At 39.2% G+C, this 21,816-nt stretch overlaps 1 protein-coding gene across 2 annotated transcripts in view; it reads left to right on the forward strand.

The window, feature by feature from the left end:
• LOC121413232 (transmembrane protein KIAA1109-like) overlaps positions 1–21,816 on the forward strand; it is a 119,742-nt gene that overhangs the window by 65,123 nt on the left and 32,803 nt on the right. For both annotated transcript variants that reach the window (XM_041605980.1, XM_041605988.1), the window contains exons 35-53: positions 444–561; positions 1,686–1,846; positions 2,616–2,709; positions 3,883–4,094; positions 4,943–5,150; positions 5,734–5,787; positions 6,154–6,371; positions 7,287–7,405; positions 8,384–8,507; positions 10,832–10,938; positions 11,743–12,040; positions 12,716–12,885; positions 13,325–13,558; positions 15,042–15,237; positions 17,383–17,553; positions 18,489–18,585; positions 19,689–19,985; positions 20,511–20,714; positions 21,090–21,350. In XM_041605980.1, the coding sequence (XP_041461914.1) occupies positions 444–561; positions 1,686–1,846; positions 2,616–2,709; positions 3,883–4,094; positions 4,943–5,150; positions 5,734–5,787; positions 6,154–6,371; positions 7,287–7,405; positions 8,384–8,507; positions 10,832–10,938; positions 11,743–12,040; positions 12,716–12,885; positions 13,325–13,558; positions 15,042–15,237; positions 17,383–17,553; positions 18,489–18,585; positions 19,689–19,985; positions 20,511–20,714; positions 21,090–21,350 (3,343 nt within the window). The remainder of the gene's footprint in view (positions 1–443; positions 562–1,685; positions 1,847–2,615; positions 2,710–3,882; positions 4,095–4,942; positions 5,151–5,733; positions 5,788–6,153; positions 6,372–7,286; positions 7,406–8,383; positions 8,508–10,831; positions 10,939–11,742; positions 12,041–12,715; positions 12,886–13,324; positions 13,559–15,041; positions 15,238–17,382; positions 17,554–18,488; positions 18,586–19,688; positions 19,986–20,510; positions 20,715–21,089; positions 21,351–21,816) is intronic.

A 21,816-nucleotide genomic window follows, 5' to 3' on the forward strand; every position in this document is an offset into this window, starting at 1 on the left:
TGGCCGTTAAAAGCTTACATGTTTCCTATTTTGTGGGACTACAATATTTTCCAATATGATGGATGGTAATTGCCAACAATCTCTGGTGTGAAACAGAACTAAGTTATACATTATTCATTGAGACAATATATCGTCACTATGACGCTAAATCCTTCCATCTCAGAATTTAAAAAAAAGTGGAAAGCTCAGAAAAAGCTATATTGATTTCTGGCAATGATGGCTACCACATATTGCTCTCTCTAAAAAAAATGAGCTGTCCTCAACGGCGCATCAATGATCTAAGTTGAATATCTCCATTTTGTCTCCTTAACTTGTTTAACCAGGGTATCCAAGTAACAGCTGCCAGTCCTACAGTCAGTGCAGTCAGATTCTAGACTCCCTGTTTTGACTCCTTATTTTGACTCATGGTGTCGACCCTTGTTTTTCTTATCTTGTTTGACCAGGGTATCCAAGTAACAGCCACCAGTCCTACAGCCAGTGCAGTCAGGTTTGAGACTGGGGTGGTGGAGCTTGAACTCTCAAACAGGCCGCATACAGAAACAGACTCGGGTGAAGAAGAAGGTATGTACCGTATATATCTCAAAGGAGAAATCCAACATTGGTCTTACAATGTTGTGTGAGAGAGGAGAGAGAGAAAAAAAATGGTGAAAGTTTGGAAGAAAGTTGATGAGCGATAAGGAAGTTATGGCTGTTTAAAGATTGAGATCACAAAGATTTTGTAAATTTCAAATTGGCAACTGGATATCTGTAGGTTAATTATGACAAGTGGTACTTAACTGTACCTCTTTTGCTCTAATTTGTTTGTCGAAATTCTCCACCCTCAGACGTGAAGAAGGCCTTATAGTGTTTTGGTTATTGATTTGTCTGTCTGTCTGTCTGCCCAGTGAAGGACTTTTCAGAACTGAGAGATGTATTTCAATTAATTTTCACAGCAAGTCACATGAAGATAGGAATGGCAGTCAACGTCCAGTAAGAAAAAGACTTAACGACTTACTGTAAGGATCGGTTATGATCGATTTCATTGAGCACCATGTGTAGTCAATTGTACAAATCAATTGTAAAATCAGGGCTCCATAACACAAAGATTAGCGATGAATAGCAAATATGAGAGTACACTTCTGATTGGTTCCTGGTCAATATTTTGCGCCAAATGCGCTTGTAATGTTGTCCTTGGTTGGTCAGTTCATTTAGCAATCGATCGCTAATCTTTGTGTTTTGGAGCCTAGGAGAGCGCTTCATCAACATGTAAGTCCGATAAGTTGTCTTATCTTACAAGTTCCTTGACTTTGATTGGCTAAGAAGTGAGATGATTGTTGGATTAAATGTCTAGCAAGTATTTAGAAGAAGTGCTCCCCAGTTGCAAGGATTTGTGTTACAGTCTACTGGTTAGTATGTTAAAGTAGACGGTCTCTTTCCCATTCTTAATTGTTCGCATTCTAGCATTAGTGGTATTAGTAGTATCATGTTATGTTGTTTGATATTGTACACTACATTACATTTATTTTGAAAAATTTTGCAATCTGCTTCATTGCTAAGATTTTATTTGTATAAACTTTTTTCAATTGAATTCATTAGAAAGCTATGGATTTCCAGATTTTCACACGAAAAAACTTTGAAAAGTATGATAATCCTTAAAGATATTGTTTCAAAATATCACTCTTAATTTCCTGTTTTTTCACCTTCAGTCAATCCAGGCCATGGGATGAGGATGTTTGCCAAGGCCCTCATCGAGTTCAACCTCAGCCTGGGTACCCTCGTGAAGAACCCAGTCTTCATTGAGGCTGAACCAGAGTTCCATGAGATGGCCTACTTCAAGACCAAGATTGGACTCCGAAATACTGTTAAGGTATGGTTGCTGTATTTCCTTGACTGCTAATCCTATTAAGGGGAAGCATTGTGGTCTAGTGGTTCCTACTCTTGCCTTTCAATCTGACTAATGTAGTTTTGATCCTCAGCTAATGTGTTGATGTTCTTGAACAAGAAAGGCCTCAACTCATGCTCCTGCACTCAACCCAGGCTTGTTACAAGTTATGAATGACTTCATGCATAGCAGGCCAACCTCTTGTGTGCTTGATGTATCCCAGTGTAGCTGACTTGGTACCTGAGTACATGTTTCAGTTGTGCATATTAGGTTGCGCCAACTTTACCACCCACTTTATGAAACACCTACCAAGTGACTTTAAGAACGACTGGTGAACCTTTCTTGTGGCAAATGATATTCACTCACAAAAAGAAGTATTCATGTACAATACAAAGAATGCAAAATTCTACTTCGAAAAAACCCATCCCATTGGGAACTGAAGGTCAGCACAGATGAGCGTGTCATTGGCTTGGTTCAGACCTTTCCACTCTTTCCTCTTCCAGACATGATGTTTTCCTGATGAGATGAGACAATAGCGAGTGGAAGTTAAACTGATGACAATTGAAAAAAGTAAAGTTCATAGATCATCACTCTTGATATAAAGACATTGCCTACAACGTCCTTTGAATTTTTTGTATAACCTTTTTGGATAGATTAGTTAATTAAGTAGACAAATGGATAAAAAGGTTGATTATTTTACATAATTGCCCTTGTGATAATAATATGAAAGATTTTTTTTCCATTTTGATAACAGGATATCAATGACGATCTAACAGAAGGAAAGGACACACTGCTGATTACCTTGAATAGACCAACCCTCTTTGTACAGTCCAGTGCAGCGGACAGAGGTAACATTTCCTTTTCATTAAAAAAAAGCAACCTTATAACAGAATTAGGATAGTTGTTAAAGAGGAAGTGAACTGTTGTGTGGTCTTTCATTGACTGCGTGTTATAAATACAGTCTTGAAATATACGTTTTCAGATATGTACTAATGCTGCAGAGAATAAATTTATTGAGTAGTTGATTAGCATGTTATCATTCAAGTGGGCCTATATTACTAGACTATACTAGCATTATGGGCCAGGAAACTGGACAGGTGTGAGTAGTTGAGGACTCGAGATGGCGCTATTTGTTTGTATCTGCTTTAAAAGCTTCTGAAATAATTGTTTTTGTTTGGATGAGAGCAACATCTTTAAAAAAAATAATATATAACTGTTTCTGATAACAATTTGGTGAAAGAGAACTTTGGGACATGGATCACCTACATCTTTGATTTTATTGAACCTCATGGCCTTGGCTGTAGGCATTTTAGGCAAATATTTGCATACAGGGGGAAAAATGATGAAACTGACCTACAAAATGATTATCCCTCCTCATACTGTGATACTGTATTTTCCCCCCATGGTTTTGTTTTCACAAAGATTTGGTCTAAACAGCATTGAAAATGTTCACTTCCTGGAATCTACGTCAATAAAATTGTACAAAATTAGCTCTTGTAAATGCTCCCATCTCGAAGCATATCAAGGAATATTGTTTTCATTGAATACTTGCATTCAGTAGGTACATGAATTTTAGTCTATATTACATGTACAAACAAATATGTAAAGGGCAATTCCATAAAGTATGTAGGTCTGATCCCCTGTATGTGGCACCTTTCTGCTTTAAGATATTACGACCTGAGCAGTTCATGAAGTGAAGCAAGAATAAAGAGTATGAGAGTCGGAGATCAACAAAGGTTGATGAATTCCCGCTGTGGCCTATTGGCAAAATTTGTTGAGGAGGGGGAAGGGGGTCAAATTGACCCGCCTTTCCAGTGAAATAAGGGTTAAAGAAACTAACTATAATGGAAGTTAAGGCATGGACCTAGGTACAAATTAAACAGAAGCACCTTTATTTGTGTACATTGTACGTGTACATTTATTGTGTACATGTCGTATCCTATGGGACTAATTTGATATCAATTATTATATTGTGGTCCCATCAATACAAAATAATGTACTGTATTCCCTCCCCATCCCAGCGGTACTTCTATGGCTGAGTTACACCTCTTCCTACGACCAGTGGGTGGAGCAGTGGAAGACGATGGCTCAGGATGACAACGTCCAGGGCGTGGTCCAGGATGCCCCCCGGTTGCCCCTCATCAGGAACCAGGAGGGGGCAGACTCCACCCTCTTCTTGCAGCTAACGGTGCAGGAGCTGGGCATCTGCATTCCTATCCTGCCTTCGGTTCAGGTAAAGATGAGTAGTTTCTTCTCCGATGGATGTACGCCATCTATGACAATTCAACTAGGCCTAACTTTGGAAATTGTCACGTTGGTGCATGAACACCATTAACACCAAACTTTTGCGCATTGCATGTGCGCAATAACGCCCTTAGCAGCATGCCTGTGGGCATTTCTGCACTGATGCGGTGCACCAAAATGTTTCACTAAGGGTGTTCTTACACCGACACAACAAATAGCAGAAGGGATGGTAGCATTTATTGATGTTTCAGCTTGTTCTGATGATTTTGCTCAATACTGCTCACTGTGACATTCGCATTGAGACGAACAGTATATTTAAGAGTTTGCTGTAATTACAGTTGTTAATTCTCTAAAACATTTTAAGTATTTTTTCTCTTAGAATTATGATTTGAACTGTCTGCTATTCTCACATATCGACATATGTGTATTCCAGAAAATGTCTGAAGAATTTTTTTTATTAGGATTGTGTTTTTGAGCCATCTGCAATGCAATAAACATGTGTGCATTCATGTGCTTATTTCATCAGGTAATAATGAGGCTGTTAAGATGATTTTTTACATGACAGAGAACACACTAGTTCTTTATGTCTGGCTTGATATTTTTGCATTGATAATAGGTTTCATTCATACCTGAAAGTGTGAAGCAAAATTGCTCGATGGATAACATGTTTTTGTTTCTTCCAAAGTCTATGTGCAAATGTCATCTCTGGGGCCTGTTTCATGAAACTTGCTATGATAACAAATTTGCAATAACAGTTAAAAAGCTACTGAAATCCTTCTATCTGATTGGCTGGGAAAAAAATTGTTATAGAGTTGGTGCATTTTTCATATCCTGTAGAACCTTGGAGTGAGTGGGACAAGAGCAGACATTGACTGCCACTCTGCGTTGGTACTGACCCTTGAGAGTTCCCTGATCAGCGCATGCTACAGCAACTCTCTGGCCACCAAAGGCTCATTTCATACCATCTGCCTCAGGTTCACTGAAGACTTCCAGATGGCCATGGACGACTGGAGACCATCATCCTATGATCATATTATGAATTCATGTAAGTATTTGTACTGACCTTTAAGAGTTCCTTGATCAGCGTATGCTGCAGCAATACCCTGGCCACCGAAGGCTCATTTCATACCTGAATTCTGAAGATTCCCAGATAGCCATGGATGACAGGAGACCAATATCCCATGTTGTAAGTCAAGGATCATTGTCCTGCAGAGTTGACAAGTCTCTGTCATAGGCTTCTTATCCCCCAAATATCCATCCTATCTGTGTACTTACAAATTTGATGTTAGCCCAAACAATTTTAAGGTATTCCTTGATATGTTTCCATCATTATTGATCACTTTTCAGTTAGTTGTAATTTTCATATTTTCTCCTGGATCATCAGCAATATCTCCCTGTAATTTCAAGGTAAATATTTAGCTCATATCAAACTGCTTCAGACTACTTTTTATCAGTGATATTGGTTAGATTAAATTTTTTCCAGATTTATCAGTCAATTCTCTACATCATTTGTTAGTTTTATTATATGTGTTTCAGACCACTTGTCTTTCACTCAATGTATCTTCTAATCCTCTTGTCTTGACATCAATCTTAAATTTGTAACTAATTTTTTTACCTTATGTTTGCAGGTGTCATTCCTCAAGGAACATATGAAGTATGCTCAAGTGCCAACAGCAACCAAGGTATGTTTTACATTATACTTTCTCTTTTAAACATTTAATGCTTTACACTCTAATCTTGTATAGAACTTGCCTTGGGTCTGATCAGTTTTTGCAAATTTTAGAAGTTTGAAGTTCATAAAAGATAGTTTATACGATGTAATGAACTGATTTAGATCACACTTTGAGGGGTATCGCCAATGGAGTGGAAATGCTGTAAAAAATATTTACCCTCTTCATGCTTTAAAGCTTGAATCTGTAAAGTGATCAATGTTACGGACAGACAGAAAACACTACTCTTAGAATGCTCTTGGATCATGACACAAAAGCAGAATGGATACCTTTTACTTTTATTGAATAAAGTCCTATAAATTGACATTTGCATTCCAGCTAAAGATTTCCACCGCGTCACCATCGGTCAGTGGCGGCTCAACTTCAAGTGGCGAATGGAAGGCATCGATGTCCAGTTTGATCCCTCCATCGGTCATCAGCTGACCGCTCTGGCCAACACATTGACCTCATTGACGGGGGCTGATGATGACATTGCTGACCTGACATCTGTCACTGAACAGCAGGAAGTCAGCTCCAATGATGTACTGTCTGATCAGGTAAGTACCAAAGAATAACAGGAATGACAGCTGAAATTTGAAATTTGTATTGATTGTATCACCAACCTGCATTGTATTACCAAACACATGCATTTGCATGTACTTTGTTCATTCTTTGATATTTGAATTGTATGTATTCTTTATGTAATTTTCATTTTGCCTAATAAAAAAAAAATAGTATTAATGATAATGTTAAAGATTTTTCACATGCTTAGGTCTATGCAACATTGTTCCAAAGGAACTTTAAAGATAAAGATAACAAAAGAGTAAAAAAAAATGTATTTGTCTATCTTTCTCAAAATAATAGAATATGGTGAGAATAGCTGATTGTTGTGGCATGTTAAATGTTTCTGTTTCTGTGATGGTAACTCCAGTAGGAATTCAGCAGGACAGCTTTCTGCTGGCATAACACCAAGCTGATGGTACAGTATGATAACCAAGGCAGAAATTACTATTGGGTCTTTTTGTCAAAGTGGAGATGATGGGAGAGGGCGGATTTTAACTCACATGAGTCCAATGCTCTAACCACTGGACCACATGACCATTGTAACACCATTTTGATTATACAAGACCATTTTCAAAGCACCAAACTGTTGCATATATTCAATGATAATAACAAACAACTGATGTTAGTAACATGTTTACATCTTTATGTTCTATGGGTAGCTGTGTTCTTATTGTGTAAAAGTGTGTTATACAAATTAATTTATGAATGTTTGGTAATAGGACACACTTGCATGCTCACTTTTTTGCTCAATATCAGATGATCTCAAACACGTATCTATGTATTTAAGGCACAGATTGACACTATGATTATTAGTTTCATATCAGTATTAATTTCGTTACCCATGTTGGACGTGGCATTTTAAGAAGCCAGAGACAGAATGTATTCAATCTTGTGTGTTCCATCTATAGGAAGTAACCCCTCTGAAGAGACCCACATCACTGAAGGTGGATCGTAACGATGACAGACGGAAATCAAAGGCCATCATGCAGGAGATCAATGAACAGGCCAAGGTGGTCAGTGATCTCCGGTGAGAATCATTGCTATTGAAATTATAATGATAATAGTAATAATAGGCATTTGTATAGCGCCATTTATCTAGAAATATTCTATTCCGAGGCGCAATGTTATTATCATTATTATAACCCTCTTTAGCTCGAGCTGCCTTTAAGCGCTCATGCATTCAAGGAATAATTCCTGCCGGGTACCCATTCCCCTCACCTGGGTTGAATGCAGCACAATGTGGATAAATTTCTTGCTGAAGGAAATTACGCCATGGCTGGGATTCGAACCCACGACCTTCTGTTTCAAAGTCAGAAGACTAATCCACTGGGCTACAATTCTCCACAAATTTCAATGATAAATAGTTCTTGTAAGGCACATAGCACATTATGATTATAACGTCTCTATGCACTTCCAAAGGACCTGGATATTCTTACCCCGGCTGTTGCTTGACAGCCATAATTATTTACAGCACACAGTGCATTTCTAGGAATTAATTCCTCCCCGTACCCATTTACCTCACCTGGGTTGAGTGCAACACAATGTGGATACATTTCTTGCTTGAAGGAAACTATGCCATGGCTTGGATTTGAACCCACAACCCTCTGCTTGATATTCTACCTCTGTCTGCCCTTCTTGGGAGTGTTTCATTAAAAATCAGATGTTATAAGCTACTGAAATCCATACCTCTGATTGGCTGATAACAAATTAGTCAGGGAACATCATTGACCAACCTTCTGTTTTCTTGATCAGCTTTGCTCTGACCTAAAGTACCTTGTCAGAAGTTGAGATATACATGTAAGTAATGTGATTTGGATCAGTTTATAAACTCATAAAAGATTTTTGTGCTCAGAAAAGCAATCCAAATTCCAACACCAATGCCAACACCGGACCCATAGGGCCTTCCTGGCGGGATTCTTGTTAAAATACACAGCTCAAGACTTTTGACAAATTGTATATAAAGCAGTAATTGCTTGCCTATTTGTATCTTTTTTTATCTTCTCAGGACATTGGGGGCCAAAAGTGGCACCATAGCGGAGGAGGCTGATAAGCTCAGACAGATGGAGACTGCAGTCTTCAAAGATTTCAGGAGGGACATCCGGAAGAAACTCAAGGCACAGGGCATGAAAGTAAGCTTTATATTACTGATGAAATGAAAAAAAATCCATTACTCTAGAAATTATGATGATAATGATAGTAATAATAATAATAACATTAATAGGGCACTCTGTTGGGACATTTCAAAGCGCTGAGGTGGGCAGACTTCGTAATATAAACAGTGAATCCATGAATAAAAAAGCGATATAAGGTATTTATATTGCACAAGTATCCCCCTTGTTAGGTGCTCAAGGCTCGCCTACAACATTTATCCTCTGCTTAGTTAGGCTACCAATTTTGGTTCTCACAGCTTTTGTATGAATTTTTCTACCGGTATCCATTAACCTCACCTTTGGCGAGTGTTCCACGATGTAGGTGAATTTGTTGCTGAAGCTGAAGGAAATGTCCTGATAGTTAAATGTATATGAGTTTACCTTTTTCTCACCTTTTTTATTATTATTATTTGTTTGGCGTCACCTGTGCCTGGGAGGAGAAAAGTGAACTGAATCACTATGACCCGCAGGTCTCTCCCGAAATAACTGATTGGGGGGGGATGCAGGTGGACCACTACACCGGGATTTCCCCCTACTCTTATACAAATAGTGCAGTGGGTTCTTAACGTGCAAAGGTGGTGACTCTCATCCTATCCGAGGGACGGAGTGTTTTCCATTGTAACATAGCCTGCATCTATGAAACATGGGAGAGACGTTTACACACAATGCACTGGCTTCAGACATCCACCTGGGTTGGACTCGAACCCACGATCTTTGGTTCGACGGGCAGACGCGTTACCGACTGAGCCAACACTGCTCAGTCTACTTGCAAAGGTGTAAAGGTGTCTATTGAGTTGTTTTTATATGATCTCTCTTCTTTAATCCATTAAAATATCCAAATATATTTTCAATGGAAATGAGTCACAGAAACTCAGTTGCTCTTGATACACTGTAAAAGTGGAAAGTTTTATGGATTTCGTGGCAAGATCGGCGAGCGCGAATTTATGAGCATCTATTTAAGTGCAAGTTTTGAACCACGGGTAAATTGCGTGTATCGTTTTGGCAAAGAGACTGCATAATTTGACCTAGTATAGAGGGTGACAGATAAAGGAGAATGAAACCTTTGTAACAAGATAGATTGTGTGAAAAAAAGAAAAATCAAAGAACAGAACAACCAAAGTTTGAGAAAACTTGGACAAATAATGAGAAAGTTATGAACATTTGAATATTGCGATCACTAATGCTATGGAGATCCTCACATTTGCAATGTGACAAAGATGTGTGATGTCACTTGTGAACAAGTCTCCCCATTATTTTTGTATATATTTCACTTAAATTGCCTCTTATCACATCTATCAGTAGATCATGTGTTCTTTCTAGAGGAGGGCATGTAATACAGATTTTTAAAGGATACATCTTGGATGAAGAGTTTGTATCACAATAAGAAAAAGCAGAAAGAGACATTTTGAGGGTATTTTATAGTCCATCAAAGGAAAAGTTGCTCACATGTGACATCACACATCCTTGTCGCATTATTCCAAAGGCTTTCATTCCCCTTTAAGCAAGCAAGCAAGCTTGAGCTCGCAAGTCCAAAATCATATGCATCGCGAGAATTTGTTCCAATGCGATCATTTCTTTTAATAGTCGCACATCGGTATTTGAATAATGATTTTGCTTGAAATATAAGTTGATTTTGCTGTTTGATTGGTGAGTGTTTAGATTTTGTTCAGTTTTTAAGAAGACGTCTTGTCGATCGTACAGGTTTGTTGACTGATCCCATGCACTATGAATTGCAGTAATTCCCCCGGTGCTCGGCCGTCTGTATCAGGCCAGCAGGGCTTCTGTTTTGCCCTCCCCGATGTCCGCCAGGCAAAGAAGAGTTGCGCAAAATGTCCCAAAGGCCAAAAGGTCATGATTGGATCAAAACAATGCTGAATTACAGCTAGAATTATGATCAGAAAATACAATTTCATTGCTGAAATGTTAATTAAAACCATTCAAAGATGGGAAAGAAGGAAGTGACTGTGTGATTGTGGAATGTGCAGTGCGAATTCAAGAACCCGCGAATGTGTTTTGAAGCTGCCAAGCGCGAAAAATTAATCTCGCGATAATAAGAGCGTTTACAGTAGCAGCTCATATGCATGTATCTAGTGCTAGAATGAAATAAATTGTGGTAAATAATTGGGTATATATTATAGCATTTTGATATTTTGTTTTGATTTATTTCAAGAGCGATCTGTTTCTTGTAATAGTGTTGTAAATCTTGTTCAATAACAACTGAGATTTGTTTGTGTTAAAACAAATATACATATCAGACAAGTACATGTAAATAAACTGTTGACATCTTTTTTTTTATTTTGTAGGTTTCAGGCAGAGACAAGTCTTCTCGTAGGAAGAGTACAAAGCCACAGGGTGCCCCCTTGATACGCTCTCAAAAGGAAAGACATGCTTCGTACGTCAGGCAATCGACGTGAGTAACAAATCAAATTCAACATTATGTCTAGTCATTGGAAGATATTTATAGTACATTGGATGGCTCGGAATGGAATACCAGAAATATTCCAAGAGTTTGGGCCAATCGCAGATGAGTGGAATATTGGCACTAACGAGTGGAATATTTCTGGTATTCCGTGAAATAAAGCCATCAAATATAATTATTATCATCTATCCCATCCTCCCCCAAATAAAAATGAGGGAGAAATTTGATTGAACATTAGCTGTACAAGGGCAGTTCCTCAACTTGGACCTAACCAGTCAGTAGGAGCTAAATACCCTACACGAGAGGATGCAGAAAACAGCATCTTCATCATGACTTTCATATTCTATATAAATTCTATTTTGACTGGATTTTATTATGAAATACATGTAGAATAGAAGTTGATTATAATATTAGTTGTTAAATGTATGATTTTGAAAATAATTGCAGTGTGAGGGGTATATTTTTTCTTGTTTCCACTTTTTTCAGAAATTTTCGTTTATAAATGATAAAAAAAATCTGATTGAGATAAAAAATCTAATTTTAATCAAATAAATCATTTTATTTTTTGTTCAAATCGCCAACCCAGGGGCCCGTTGCATAAAACTTTTTCCTGAGAATACTCAGGTTACTTTTACCAGAGTTTTTGCCCTGTGTGAAAGTCAATGGCAGAAATCAGACGAACCTTAGTTTTCAGTTTTTACCAGAGTTTTCTCAGGTAAAAAGTTTTATGCAACAGGCAACCCTGATGTGTATGTATAATGTTGTAATGTTTCTTTACTCTTAATTGCCTGTCAGGTTTCCTATGACACCCTATGACAAAGACTACCAGCACCATCAGAGCAGCCTGTATGACACGCCTTCCTCCATGAAGACACCCAAGACTGCCCGCTCCACCCTGTACCCCGACCCGCCATCCAGGGTGTCGTTTGTCCTTCCCCTCCACACCCCTTCACCGACCACACCCGAGGCCTCCCCCATGGGCTGGACCACCGATGTCCGGCAGGGACCCATGTCTCGTCTGGGCCTTGGTATGGATTCTGGCCTGACCCCGCTGGACCTGAACTCCACCATAGGCGATCCTACTAGAATACAGGTGAGTTGTACAAAGATCTTGACCTCTGTGGCTCATATTCTCAACAGAGGTTTCAATTGTACCATGGTACGAAACCATGAACTATGCAGATTTTTGTACACTTGTAGTTGTACATTTGTTTAATAGCATACACAAAGAAAAGCCCAATTATGAATGCACGCTTGTGGCAAAGAGCGCGTAGTTGAAGCGCGATGATAGATAAAATCTGTATTAACCATGGTTATGTACCATGATACAATTAAAATCTCTTTCAGAATACATGCCTATGAGTTAAAGACACCCAACCAAAAATACTCTTTTTGTACTGGTAGTCATATTGCCCAATTAACACTTAGTCCAGTTACACCAGATGGTATATGGACTAAATGTCTGTGGGACCAACTGGTTATTAGACAAAATGGTGAGTAGATGTCATGGCAGTTAGACCCTGTGGGGAGTGGACGAACTGATGGTAGACCAAATGATAGTAAACAAGTTGGGAATGGGACGAATTGGCTTTAGACTAATCGGAAATAAACCATCTTCATGCATCCTAGGCAGCCCAGCTAAAGCCGGGGTAATAATAATAGCAGGGCCCGCTGGGAGAACAGTTTTCGGAACTGAAGCGGCTTCCCTGGGTAAATATACCTATATTATTATTATTATTATTCATCCTCCGCATTGTCTCTGATGCAGGAGGAGATACGACAGAGCAGGAAGAGCATCCGGAGACGCCTGACCCTGCATTCCACTCCTATGACCAGTAACCTTGATGGCAGTGATACGGAAGAAGAAGAGGAGGAGGAAGAAGAGGAAGAAAAGGAAAGGTACAGCGGACAATCGGCCATGGACGACGCGGATGGAAGGTGAGAAGGCCTCTTGATTCCTTGTCTTTGGGTTGATACGTGTTGTTTTATCATTGTTATTTAGGAGTAGTATCTGATGCCTTTATACTTTGATGATACTTGTATCTTGTACATTTTGAGGATGAATATCTTATTGGAAACAAAATTGCATAAACTGGTGTTTCCCCCTTTTAAAAATATTTTTGCTATCAATTTGACTTGAATCATCACTACAGTTTGAAATAGAAGTATTCTTACACTCAGAGTTCATAATACCAACAAACCATTCAGATCTATCAGTTCTAGCTTTGTGCCTTCTGCTATGTGTGATTCCTTCAGAGCATCTTATCCTGTTTGGAAGTTCAGTCATTCCGATCCAACTTGTAATTACTTTTGTCTGAACTGTTCGTGACCAATACAGAGATTCTGATCATTTTACCTTCAACTTATAAAACCCTAGCCATTCCAGCACGCTACTTGGAAAGGATGGAACAGCCCCCTCTACGGTTCTGAGTCGGTCTAGTGCAGCCAGGGACCGCACCAGCAACGCCACTTCCCCTGCAAGGTCCGTGGCGCCCGAACCGGAGCTACAGCTTCACCTGGATGTGAGCATCTTCATAGACAGTGGCAAGCTGACCCTGCACTGTCACAGGCCTGGCCCACCTGCAGCCCCCAACGATCATCTTTTGCCAGAGTAAGGATATCATCTGCATTACTTGTGGTTATATTGTAAAAATGTTGTGGTCAGGTGGTTCCAATTTGCCTGTCAAAGAGAGGGTTGCAGGTTCAAACATAATAATATTATAGTATGGGGTATTTGTATAGCGCACACATCCACGTTTTTAACAGCTCAAGGCTCTCCTACATTGATGCTCAAAAATTTGTGAACCCCACCAGAAACTGAACCTTTTTAAAACTTGTTCAAGTTCTACCGTGTCTTTAAATATTGTCAAGTCAAGTGATAAAATATACTCAATAAAATCTGTTTCTCTGGACCCGCCGAACACCTTAAAGGGGAATCCAACCCAAATAAAAACTTATTTTTATAAGAAAAAGAAAAATCAGACAAGTTCATAGGTGAAGGTTTGAACAATATTGGACAAACAACAAGAAAGTTATGAATTTTTTAAAATTGTAAATATTGGTGATCACTTTACCCATGGAGACTTCAAATTGGCCGCATATGTGATGTCATAGTGATGTAAGGCAAGGACTACTCTTCCATGGACTCCAATACATATTATGGCTAAAATGTCATTTTTCCCAAAAGTTTTATTTCAAATTACATTTTTCTTTCATGAGGACATAAAACAATATACTACATGGGTTATATTTAGATTACTGCCCCGGGGGAATGGGTACTTAGGAGAAAACCACAAATCCCTGATAATAAAGTACATGGCCTATGGGAAAGTTGTCCTTGCCCCTTGTCATAATTTAATTACCCAGTTGCCAATTTGGAATCTACATAGTATTAGTGATTTCAATTTTAAAGTAGCTATAACTTTCTTACTGCTTGGCCGATTTCTTTCAAACTTTCACCATTCTGTTTAATTTATTTTTCTCCTTCCCAACACAACTGTTTAAGGCCAAGGCTGGATTCCCCTTTAAGTGTTTTTGTCTGCATTTAACACTCAGCATAAAGGAGTGTATTTTGTGATAGAGTTCAATAACTTTTGAGCACAACTGTATAATACCTTGGCTAAGCTAGGCTATCGATTCCAGTGCTCACAGCTTTTTTGAGGAATTACTTGTAGCTGGTACCTATTTGCCTCATGGTGGGGGGGGTGTTTCACAAAGATTTAAGCATGACTTAAAAGTCCCACTTAAATGCCAAGTTGCGTGTGTTCTAAAAGGCATGACTATATTGGTCAGATCGTATGAAGAGGATGTGCACTACTGTGCATTAATCAATGAGATTGCGTGTTGCATATTATGTACGCATCTGCTTTTAAGTGCAACCTTAAGTCTCCCCTGGATTAAGTGCAGCACATTTTGGATCAATCAAGATAGAACAGCCTTGATTTGTTCAGAATAAATGAAATTATTCACAAATGAAGATTGAGGGTGTATTTAAAACCATGACTGTTTTTAAAGCATCTAACTGTTAAAATCCATACCCCAAAGATTTTTTATTAATTCTCTTCCACCCCTCTTGCTCACTGTCTTCCCTCAAGTGCTTTGAAGCAAGAATCCAGAAGACCCTGGAACTCCACTGAGTCGTCCCCATCCCGCAAACCTGGGGTCAAGTCACAACTCTCCTCTGCATCGTCCTCATCAACGTCGGGAATGAAGCTGAAAGGTAGCACGCTGCCCCTAATGTTGTCGTCTCAGGGCTTTGCCCTCTTCAACTTACCAGCGGTTGATGTCAAGGTTTGTTGTTATTCAAATTTCCATGTTTTATAAAAATATTGTTTTTTTTTAAGGATATATGTATGCCAGCTGAGTGGTAATATGCCATCCACATGAATTCAAAGGCTCTGTCACATCGTACTATGCAGGCCTTGCGGTTGATTGCCCGCAGCTATCCGCAAAAAATAATAATAATATTCCGCATTTATATAGTGCTTAATGCATTGGAACGACGTTTCTAACTGCTTTATAGACATATTATTACCCCGGTCATCAGATCCTTGCATGCCCGCATACAATGTATGTACCTTCCCCACTCCCTGGGGAGCATTCCAACAAGTTCCAAGACTCGATTGATAGGCATACTACATATAGGCTTTCACATCCTACCAGGTACCCATTTAACACCTGGGTCGAGAGTGGCAAAGTGTGGATTAACGCCTTGCCAAAGGACGTTAGGCCATGGTGGGATTCGAACACACGACCCTCTGATTACAAGGCGAGAGTCAGAACCGCTACACCATGGCACTTCCAAAAAAGTTTTGAACATGTTCAAAACTTCTCTACATGCAAATTAAGACTTGCGTGCGCTTCTCCTGGAAATGCGTGTGACATGCGTGCGAGATACTGTCAATGAGGGTGACCCGCAGGTAGCAACAGTAGTTACCCGCAAGTCACAGGCAAGTCTTGCACGGAAGGATGTGACAGGGCCTTAACCCCTAGTTATTCTTCTTGATCATGGTTTCCCCCTTTCTCAAATAAGAATAGAGAGGTTTGTTCAGAACATGCCAAGCTAGTAGCTATCCTTGCCATGGGGGAAGTGCAATGGGATGGTGGTCTTGTAAATTGTTGAACCAGGAGTCCTTTTCATGAAAGCTGTTATAACAAGAAATTTGCAATAACTGTAAAAAGGTACTGAAATCTATCAATCTGATTGGTTGATAATGTAGTTGTTATAGAAATTGTGCATTTGGGACCCAGATTCAAAACCCAGGCAATGTGCTGGTGATCATCGGTCAATCATCTATCCTCATTAAAAGGGCCCTTTCAGAGAACATGAAGTTCGTTTTTTTTTTTTTTTAATAACTCTGGTTTGTTAATGTTCATCATCAGTACACATAACAAGAAATGACATGGTTCCTTTTTCAAATCAAGCATAAACATTGAAGCTCCCCCCCCCCCAAAAACAAATGGTCATATCTTTTTTTCCCTTTGCAACATGAATGGAAATTATTTGGCAAAAATAGACATCACTGTATATGCAGATAAATAAATGTAAATACACCATAACCCATATGAAATATATGTTTTTAGCTGTTATTAATGACTTATTTTCAGAAAAACAAAATCAAGCTCCAAAGGGAAGAAAAAAAAATGTCTTCCCAAATGCTGGTATTTTTTGCATACATTACACACGCAAAGAGGCAAAACATATACACAATTTGTGATACCATTACATGTTTGCAGATGCAGAGAACATGAAGTTGTTTAACGGATGTCATGCTTCTTTGCCGTCTGGCAAAATATCAACCCCTGTGCTGTTTTGAGGCCTCTAATGGAAGTCCTATTCAAGGATTGCTTTTAATTGTATGTATCTATGAAACAAAGGGAGGTATGCCAATAGTTGGATAGTCATTAATCCCACGTAGATGGAAATGGAGCCATGATCGTTAGTTCACAAGGAGACACTTTGGCCCAAATTCACAAAGGTGGTTTTGAAAACCCACAGTTGAATCCATGTTTATGTAGATTTCCTGTATAAATTAAGCTCAATTTAGCACGTATCGGGCGTGTGTATAAAATATGTCCAATGCTGATGCAGGCTTTTGTCACAGTGCACCAAATTGAAGCCTGTTGCTGTGGTTATCCATGCTATCTTATTCATGAGTCCACTCTTCAAACAGTTGACTCATGAATAAAATTGCGTATCTAACCAAGGTAACAGGCATTAATTTGGCACACTGACGAAATCGGGCATCAGCATTGGACATTTTTATACACGCGCCCGAGTCACGGTAATTTATACAGGAAATCTGCATAAACCATGGACTCAACCCTTGGTTTTCAAAACCACCTTTGCAAATTCGGGCCACCAGGAGACACTTTAAATCTGCACAGAGAGATTATTTACTGACTTATCTACCAAACCGCTCCTCCTTTGTACAGGTTGAATACCAGTCAGAGCCAGATAACAAGCAGGACACCAACACCGATACAGCAAGTACTTCAATGCAGTCATCTCCTCGTCTATCCACGACCGAAGGAGCGGTGGAGAAGAAGAATGGGGCCAGAAGAGGCTGCTTGTTCTGTTGGGCAAGGTTACTCACTCCAGCTGAGGTTAGTATTTGTAATAATAATAACAATAATAATAATAGCTGGATTAATAAAGCGCTTTCTGCCTGAGGATACAAAACGCAGATATTACCCTGGCTTTGGCTGCACTGCCTATGTGTATATAGGCGCTCATGCATTTAAGGAATTATTTCGTACTGGATACCCATTCACCACTCCTGGATTGAGTGCAGCACAATGTGGGTAAATATTTTGCTGAAGGAAAAGGCATGCCATGGCTGGGAATGGAAACCATGTCCCTGAGATTGAATGATGGGGTTCGTAACCACAAGACCGCAAAGCCACAAAATAGACCTCGGCAGGGAGGTGCCCAACGCAGAGCATTTCATCAAGCAGAAACAGTCAGTGATTTTCACTGATTATTGTTAGAAGCTATTGAAATCCTTGCATTTGATTTGCTCAGAGTGGAGTTCACAAACTATTTTGTTTCATGAAACATTCTCCTTCTCCCTCCTTGATTAACCCATTTGAAAATGCAGGATCAAATACCAGAGCTGCCAAGTAGTACTGATTTTCTGTATTTAGTACTGATAATAGAGAAGAATACTGATGATATCATGCAAAATACTGATTTTCTTAAGTTTCAGTTTATGTGTTGTCCTATGGTATTCCTGTGAAAATACTAATTTCCTCACCAAAATACTGATTTTCAGCCTTGAAAATACTGAAATGTTCTTGTTCAGGTTGGCAGCTGTGCAATACTATATAGAATGTCATAGACCAAATTGTGCGTTTTACTCGTGTATTCTCAGCCGATTATAAAGGGGAAATTTTTTTTTTAGTCTTTCATTGATATGAATTAGTAGCAAAAATCCTGATTTATGATAGGATTTTTACAATGCGAATTGCTCATGAGTAATCAATGTTTAAGATGAATTTCATCGACTACATTTTCCCGTTTTGTCATTTGTTTTACCAAGGAAATTGTTGTGACCACGAGCCTCCTTGATTTCTTGGAGCAAGCTCTAGAGACGATTCCATCCAATATTGGCATGATGCTAACCAGTCCTTCATCAGGTAAGAGAGGAATCTTCATATAGTAATTTTGATGAGGTAATAAAAATAGTGTTATATATTAAAAATAATGGCCTGAATTCACAAAGGTGGATTAGAAAATTCACGATTGAGTCCATGGCTTATGTAGATTTCCTGTGTAAATATACGCTTAATTTAGCGCGTATCGGGCGCACGTATAAAAAATGCCCAATGCTGATACACCCTTTTGTCACCGTGTGCCAAATTGACGCCTGTTACCATGGTTAGATACGCTATTTTATTCATGAGTCCACTGTTTTGAGTAATGAGTCCACTCTTCAAAAAGTGGACTCATGAATAAAATATCGTGGATAACCATGGCAACAGGTGTCAATTTGTCGCACTGTGACAAAAGCGCGCATCAGCATTGGACATTTTTTAATATACTCTGTAAAATAAGCATAATTTATACAGGAAATCTGCATACACCATGGACTCAACCATGGGTTTTGAAAACCACCTTTGTGAATTCAAGCCATAGAATTTCTGTTCACTTCTAACAAATACTCTCATTCCTTTCTTTCAATACATGTAAAAACATGTAAATGTAATGCAATTGATCATAAATGTGCAAATATAATCATGAAACATTAATGAGATTTTTTTAAAATAATGACAGAAAAAGGAGTCCCTAAAGGCCTCAAAGGCTTGAAAAGGGGAAACCAATAATAAAATATAAGAATAATTATAGGAAATGATTCATATATGTTATTGAATAGATGAGGAAATGAGCTTTTTTGTTTTACATTTGATTTAGATAATTAATGAATATCATTAAAAACTACACTTCAATGGTAGTATCATTATACACTTAGTAGCTACAGAAATTTTACGAAGCTTGTTAAAAATCACATATCTTGCCGGTTCCATGTCGTTTGCTCCAGCAACAATTGCTTCACTTTAACTTCAACCCTGAATTTACCACTATATCCTACCCTAATCCTACATAAAATCCTACTGCAACCTTAACCCAGCATCTTAGATGAAATAAAGCCTGGAGCAATTGGAGCAGGAGCAAATGTCATCTAACTATCTTGCCAGTAGAGGGGTATTCACTTATAATGATGGTTTCCTTTGTCTTGCAGAAAACCTTGATGCAAACCCGCCCAACCTCGAGGCATCCGCCAACTCTTTAGTGTCGTCATCCTCCTTGGATTACACCACCTTCCCTGTGGACGTGGTGGTCTACGTCTGCATGGATCCGTCCCTCGTCCATCTCAGCTGCCTACCGGCCTCCAAGGTGGAATGTCTTCTTCAGCTCCCCTGCGTCGAGTTTGCCTTCTCATCCAGGGGAGGGCAGCAGACCTCAGGATTCTCGGGCGACACGACTGGAGGTGATCGGAGTGGTGCAGACTTCCAGGATGCCAGGGATGATCTGACAGGTAGGGAAGGGTCTGGGAAAGGAGGGAATGGGAGTGGGGAAGCGAAAGTTGTAGTGAAGAGGGTGGGGGAGAGGGGAGGGAGGAAAGCATTCAGATTCACAGATGACATGACTGAGGGTGGTCATAGTGAGACAGTTTTGCAGGACACCAGGAATGATTTCAAAGGTAGGAACGGCCTGGGGGAGGGGAGAATCATTGTGGGGAAGGGGTTAGCATCAGGAATCTCTGGTGACATGACGGGGTGATCTAAATTGGCCCAGTGGGGACTGTGCCAAATTTCAGACCAAAGTCTGCATGAAGACCTTTTTCGACACATTTTCTTCCATGTACGAAAAGGGTCATTCTAGATGATTTTCAGACTTTTTTATCAAGCCTAAGTGACATCCTTGTATCAACTATTAGGTTATGATGAGCATACTTTTTTTCTTTTCCCATGATGCATCACACAAAATCCTTTAACCATTTGCATCACTGTTGATTGCCCATCCAATCTGATTATTCTACATTGCTGTGTTTTCTTTCTAGCCTCGAGACTGTCCTTCAGCCGGTGCCGAAGCCGCCACCTCTCTGGTGAAGAGATCCGGGAGGAAGCAAACAAGGCTGATATGAGTCTCTCTGCCGTCCTTTCCAACTTTTCATTGGTCATCTTCCATCCCTACGGCGGCAGTCAGTTCAGGAGGGATGGAGGCAAGCTCGTGGAGGAGATGTTCTCTAACATGAGTCTCTCTGGTAAATCTTTTTGTTGTAATGTTTGTTTGCTTTGTTTGGCTTTGGGCATGTGTGTACTTTTTTAACTACAAAATCTAAGTCCTTTTTATCTAAAGAAGGTTATATTTTCAGGAGAGTAAAAAACGTATATGCCATAACGTTGTATGCAATGAGACATTCTTCTGTGTGACATGAACTTGGCGGCCCTATTTTTTTCTTTAAAGAGCTTTAATTTGGACAAGACATTCATTATCTTGATGACATGCTAAACCATTAATGAAAATATTCAGTTACTATATATTGTCAATATAGTTTATATATTATGAATTCATTTGTCAATGTAGCTTATTTTGAATTTGTGAATATGGCTCATAATTAATTTATTTGTCAACATAGGGGACACACATGACGACACATCCAAACTGTCATCAGGAAGCACCCGCAAGGACGCCCTCTCTCTTGAGGTGACCTTTGTCAGGGTCAACGTCTCTAGGAAGCGTCACAAACTTCGACCAACCGTTGCCGGTGACCAGACCGTGGTTGCGGGAGCAGAAGAGAGTCGAAGGTTGGGGGAGTCCCTGAGATCAGACAGCACATCCCTGTCATCAGCGACCATCACAGGCTCAAAAAATGCAGCCACGTTGAACAAGTTTTCAAGTAAGATTTGTTTTGTTTGCTCGTACAAGCCCTCCCATTCGCAGAGAAATTTGCCGGTAGTGTATTATCAGTATGCTATCTGGTGGATGTTTCTCAAGTAAAGAGGGACTTTAAGAATGACAGGTGATCCTTTCTTGTGGTAAATGGTATACACCAAAATGTTCATTGGTGATGGTTTAGCGTGAATGAAGGTTCACCGGTCGTTCATAAAGTCATTCTTAACTTAATAAGAACAGCTTTACGAAACAGCACCCAGTAAACATAATAAATAGTATTTTGTAGAATAATATTGCAGTGTAATGAATCTCTAATAATTGCTTGATTTCATTATGTAATAAATAACTGATATGTAAAGCGCATAGAGATCATAAATATTATGCAATATTTAAGGACCATATTATTAGTATTATTAGTAAACATGGTACATGGTATGTGAACTTTGTATGTCCTTATCATGATATAAGCT

Source organism: Lytechinus variegatus, chromosome 1 (assembly GCF_018143015.1).
Source record: "Lytechinus variegatus isolate NC3 chromosome 1, Lvar_3.0, whole genome shotgun sequence".
In the NCBI taxonomy this organism is placed as follows: Eukaryota; Metazoa; Echinodermata; class Echinoidea; order Temnopleuroida; family Toxopneustidae; genus Lytechinus; species Lytechinus variegatus.